A 6333-nucleotide genomic window follows, 5' to 3' on the forward strand; every position below is an offset into this window, starting at 1 on the left:
ACTGTCAGCTTAAATGTTAATTTTAGTATTTCATCTGGAAAAGCTCTTTATCACACCTTTTCTATTCATGGTCTAAGTGCCTGACTGTTCGACCAGGGAGCTGCTTGACATTCACAGAAACATTCAGTCTAGACTGAAAATCTGCATGTAAATGATGAAAAATGTTTATAGCTGTTTGCGAGCGTGTCCCGTGCAAAGTATTTCAGAGTCTATGGTGTTATAGTTTTGATTTCCAAACACACATTCCAAACTGAATTTAGTTAATGAAGAGAAAAGTGAGAAAAGAAACATTCAGTAAATACAACACTCTATATTCCATGCAGGTATTTACATTGTCATTTCAAAATGGCATGTTTATACATTCAGAGATTTACAGCTTAAGAAACAACATCAGTGAAAAAATATCCATCACTATCACTCTTATAGAACAATTATGATTACCATTGAAATCAAATAATCATAAAAAGCAAAAAATTATGATCCAATAACCTTTTTAAGAACATGCATTTTGTCATTGTTTGTTCAGTGTATATATACATCAACAAAAGATACCAGCTTGTAAAACATATATGTGTCTGTGTGTGTTTATACACATGACAATAACCAGAAGCTGATGGATGAGTTAAAACATTACAAAAGAGTGTAAAGAGTGGCAGACAGCACTAAGAGGGTTCATAATTCAAATATTTGGCTGGAAGCACTGAGACAGTACTAGTTATGCACTGAGATCACATAATGTGGAAGTACAGATATCCCGTCTTTGCTCTCCCAGTGATTTCCGAAAAGCCAACGCTTTCAGTGGAAAAACAAAGGAATGAAAAAAAGAATGAGACTTTTAAGGATTTTGCTAAAACTCTCATTGCTTCCTATCATTCTCCTTATAATGCAGCCAGTTCTTGTGTCAGTTGCTCCTTCTCTTTCTGGAGTTTGATGATACTTTGTTTATTCTGTTCCAGTCGATCTTCCAGCCACTGCAGCAACGGGCCGCTTATGGCCGACATCTGACTGCACAGGTTTTTAGTGAACACTGAAGAGCAGACATACATACATACAAATTACAAAAGCACAACTGTTAAAAAAAAAAAAAAAAAAAAAGGTTCTAAATTCTTCAAATCTATGAAAATAAATAAGGTTAGTCCCATATTTATATTTTGCATGAACAGATTGATCTATACCAGTGGTGCGCAAACTTTTGACTGTGGCGTACCCCCTGAGGCATTTAACATCCTTCTGTGGACCATTTCTCTTCCACTAATGCCGAGGTCACAATTAGCGATTTCAGCCCTGATTTTCACTCACCAACAGGTTTTGCCCGAAATCGGAGGAAAATCAGTGCTCATTCACGCGAGTGACAAACACGCAAGTGTGCATTATCAAAGACGCGATCTGAGAGAATCGACAACGCGCCACCTATGCCCATGAGATATATAGCATCCTAAATATCTGTACCTGTCTGGGATTCAAAATTCTGATGTGTGAAATGTGTTCTGATTGAAAGTTACATCAGTGATGACCTACAGCTCTCGGCGACCGGTAAAAAATGCAGCGCGCTCAGTGCTTCAGCGTGAAAAAGATGCTCAGCGCCTAGTTACACTCATTGCGTTTTAAAAACACGACAGTCTAACTGTCAACCTAAAACTTTAACCCCCGGTTTCACAGACAAGGCTTAAGCCTAGTTCCAGACTAAAATGCATGTTTGAGCTGTTTTAACTGAAAGAAATCTTAAAATATGTCAGTGCCATTGTTTTGTCTCAAGATGCACACCAGTAATGCACGTTTATAAAAACTACTTTACTGTCCTAATTGAACTAAGGCCTAATCCTGGCTTTCTGTGAAACCAGGCCTAACAGTATTAAATTGCTGCCGTGAAAGCACTGCTAATTCCTTCATGAAATACAAACTAGATTTTATAACTGCATTACCTGATCCATTATGTATCTTTGTGATTGGATCCAGATGAGTTAAACTGAAAAAAAGGAAATTGGGAGGAAAAAAATACATATTGCATGAGGTCATAAGCAACCATTTACTATGTAAAATAATCTAAAATATAGCTACAGGGTAATATATCCATGAAATTTATAAATGAATTAAAGTAACCTTAAACGAGCAAATGGATAACTCTGGTAATGGCCTATACCTGTGAATCCTTCTGTACGTATCCTGTTCTTCTTGACAGAGGATTCTGGGCAGTTCCACGGCAGACTCCAGACATACTTTTCCAATGGCTTCATGTGGGACTACATGGATTGGGATCTCAATCCGCTCATACCTTGTCATAAGAGAGGAATGTCATTTCTATATTTATGATCAAAAACACTGCACAAAATACTTTTTCTTTCACACTATAAAAGGCAATAGCACTGACTTGGCTTTACCATGTTTGTGAACCTGATAAACAATGAATCAAACATTTAGAGTTATATTAAAACAAAAAAATCAGGTGTGGACTGGTTTTGGTTTACAGAAAATGAAGCTAATAATTTAAAGGCTTATATTTAAATGCCTTAAACTAGTTTAAAATATGCATGATGCATAGATCTAAGTTGCAAAATAAAACTGTAAAACATATTATTATTAATTCATGAATGTGTTTTTTAAAATAAAAAGCAGTTTATTTACTCTGAGCCTTTCTGGGCCTGTACTGACTGGAAACAGGTGTACAGAACTCTACCGGTCTGCAAGAGAAACAGAAAGAGCAGCCAAGGTTAAAAAAAAAAATCTGAATTTTATTATTTCCTGTCAAGATGGTGTGCTTGACATACCTTTGTGTTTTTATCTTCTATAAAGCATGAGAAGATGAGTCCAACAAATCCCTGATCCATCATCTGATACATTGCTTGAGTCCTAACATCTGTATAATGCAAAGATCAAGTCAAATTAAAAGAAATAAAGGGAATATAATAATGCATAATACATGCATTAATAAAAATAAAAAAAACATTATAAATTAAAAACCACACAAAATTAAAAAAATATATATAAAAGATGATACTAACCAACATGTGATGGCCACACAGTGATGTGTGGATGAGAGTGGTACCAACCCACAACCCTCATGGGACGTCCTGTCATCTCAGCCAACCTGTGCTTCATTTTAAGAAAATATGCTAAAAGAGTATCTGCTCAGGAGGATTACACTTTATTATACATTTCATTGAGAAGTCTTTTTCATTTTTGAAGAAGAATTTTCATTTTTGGGTGAACTATCCCTTTAAGCACTATACTGTATAGTGTATGTTTTAAACACTATACAGTATAGTGCTTAAAGGGATAGTTCACCCAAAAATGAAAATTCTGTCATCATTTACTGACCCTTAAATTGTTCCAAACCTGTATGATTTTTTCTTCTGCTGAACACAAAAGATGATATTTTGAATAATGTTGGTAACCAAACAGTTAATGGGACCCATTGACTTCCATAGTATGGAAAAAAATACTATGGAAGTCACTGGGGTACATCAACTGTTTGGTTACCAACATTATTCAAAATAACTTAGCAGAATAAAGAAATTCATAATATTCATATATTTCCAGCATATCAATTTGAGTGAAAAGTGTATTGAAACATGTGCATGAATTTCAGTAGATCTTGTAATGAATTTGGTATGTCCTCCTTTCGCCTCAGCAGCAGCACACAATTTTATACAAAACCTCATGATCTGTGTTATTCAGGATGATCTGAGAATGATCCATAAATGTCACAAATTTGCTTGATTGTTGACCAAGAAATAGTGCAGAATATGTCTTGCTCATTTCACATCATATTGGTTCTTTGTTTTAAATTGTTTTAAAATCCTAAAACTTTGCTTATTACAAAGCAAAATTACATTTTGAGTTTCAACATGTCTCAGACATTTTAGAACCACGGTATGAAAATATATAACTATTGAATGTGAATTAACTAATAATTGGTTTAACTATCATATATATTATAGTAATGTTTGTCGGCAACTCATTAACGAAAGCTATAGAGGTGTGCAGGGATGACGTCTGAACCTGGAAGACTAATTCGCCACTGGTTCCCTCGAAATTTTCCTATAGGGTTTTATAATGGGTTTTTTCAATTTATGTGTAAAATAAAGCTTGTGGTAAACATAACTTGACGATACTTTGACTTTTGTCCTATAACCTAAACTTCACACCCCAAAAATTGTGTTTTCAGTATGGTTGTGTTATTTATATTGTAGAACAAAACATCAAGTATCGACAAGTTATGTTTATTACAAGCTTTATTTTACTCATAAATTGAAAACCCCCATTAAAGAGAATGGGAACGTGACGCCAGCAACCCAATGAACCCTTTAAATAATGTATGAAAGCACGTCTGGTTGTCTTGGCCGCACAACTGAGCGCTCAGAGGTACTTTCAAATATTAGCCCATTTATTCTAAGTTGGTGCAAGCAGTTCTTAAAAAGTATTAACGTAAATACACTCTTTTTTTTCTCTCTGGTGATTTGTGTTATCATTGTACGCCCGAGTGTATCCAAAACATGGCAGCGACTACCTAGAATGCAAAGTGCAATGAGGTAGTTAACCCTATAGGAAAATATTGAAGGAACCGGCGGCGAATTAGTCTTCCGTGTTTTGACGTCATGCCTGCACCACTCTATTACAACTGTTCAGGCCGATTCACACCAGGAACGATAACTATAAAGATAACTACATTAGCGTTTACACCAGCAGACAGGTAGTTCTGTCATCTGCCGCTTTAAATGCTCAAGCTCTTTACAGTTTGGTGGATTCTGATTGGCTGTCATTGTTTTTATCACTCATCAGCTCGAAAGAATAATTCTGAAAGTGATTAAACTATATTGTTTCTCTGTGCTGTTATCTTTATAGTTCTGGTGGTAATGATTTTTAGAACTATATCTTTATCATTTATATTTATCGTCATTTGTGTGAACGGGCCTTTACCCAGTACAGTATACAGATATCTCCTTAAAATATATATATGTATATGTATGTGTATGTGTATGTATGTGTGTATGTGTGTATGTATGTATGTATGTATGTATGTATATATATATATATGGCAGTGTTTAATGTATGCCACGGTATTGAATGTATTTACATTGTTCTCCAGACTGAGAAATACCATGGCAATGTTTGTATTGCAGAATGGGGCAAAACAAAAAAATAGCCCTATATAAACCCCCCAAAAATCCCCTTACACAGATCAAATGAATATATGATAAGTATATCTCGTTTGTGAAAGGATATCTCCGCTTCAGTGGATGCTGCTGAAAGCTGCTCTGGGGAAATCTCCACTCTGTCTTTCCTCTTGTCTGATCGACGCAGAATGATGACAGAATGAATGTGCACAATGCGGTTTGTGTCCACCTGATGGAGATAAGTCGTTTACACAGTTAGCCTACAAAGTTTCATAAACACACCAGTTACAGTTTGGCACATTTATACAAAACAACACATGATAAACGCCAGATAATCAAACCTCGCCAATGCAGAGCCCCATTACTTCCTCCTTCTCCGTACTCAGAGCATGATTCATACATACTAGAAATGCGTCTGACTCTAAATGTACCGCGTTTACTGCCATGATAAGTATTACAATCTAATAGTTAATCTTTTGGTCTGATTTATCTGTTTGTTTATCACTGTCCAACACTTCCACATCAGTAAAGCGCATGCGCTACACTCAACTCCTCCTCCTCCTTCTTCTTCTTCTTGGTTTTTAATGGCGGCTGGCTACCTGCGTAATAGGTGCATTTACCGCCACCTTCTGCTCCGGACCGTGGAACACAGTTCTAGATGTATCAGCCTTGTCTCCCTTATAAAATCAAAGAAAGCTTTACTATTTATTTCACTTGACCATTTTATTAAAACCTTAACATTTAATTCTTGAATTCCATTTTTCTTAATTTCTTCTATCGTTCCTTTATTGTTCATATTTGATACAGTCAAGAATCGCATGAGGGATTGTTTCTTCAACATGACATCACATAACCCATTTGGATGTTTGAAAATCACAAGGCAGTCAGTTTATTTACGGTGACTGGGAAAGGAAATGTTAGATACACTTATTATTTTTGTTGTGTTTGACAAGCTGATTTTTTCATATCAGCAATTCAGTTTTTACCAGTTACAATGATAATTCTTGAAATCAGTATACTGGAATTTCTACTAACAATGGTAATTCTTGATATCAGGAATTTTCACAAGTAAAAACACAAATAGCTTAATCTCTCACAGAATTCTTGATAGCAAAAACTGAATTTCGACTATTAGTAAAAGTGTCATTCTTTATATCTGTAATTGTAACTTAAATATCACAATAATATGCTATTCAAATACAATTACAGATATAATAAT

The 6333-nt window shown here is 35.2% G+C and overlaps 1 protein-coding gene across 1 annotated transcript; it reads right to left on the reverse strand.

Moving 5' to 3' along the window:
• Positions 1–290: 290 nt before the first annotated feature.
• On the reverse strand, positions 291–5677 carry brcc3 (BRCA1/BRCA2-containing complex, subunit 3). The gene is made up of 8 exons (XM_084137401.1): positions 5456–5677; positions 5223–5343; positions 3000–3086; positions 2766–2854; positions 2623–2678; positions 2141–2272; positions 1923–1966; positions 291–1027 (listed from the first exon to the last, which is right to left on the reverse strand). The coding sequence occupies exons 1-8, from the start codon at positions 5558–5560 to the stop codon at positions 879–881; spliced, it is 783 nt and encodes a 260-aa protein (XP_083993527.1). The 5' UTR covers positions 5561–5677; the 3' UTR covers positions 291–878.
• Between the last annotated feature and the right edge of the window lie 656 nt (positions 5678–6333).

This window comes from Abramis brama (assembly GCF_963993115.1).
Source record: "Abramis brama genome assembly, chromosome: 15".
Lineage (NCBI taxonomy): Eukaryota > Metazoa > Chordata > Actinopteri > Cypriniformes > Leuciscidae > Abramis > Abramis brama.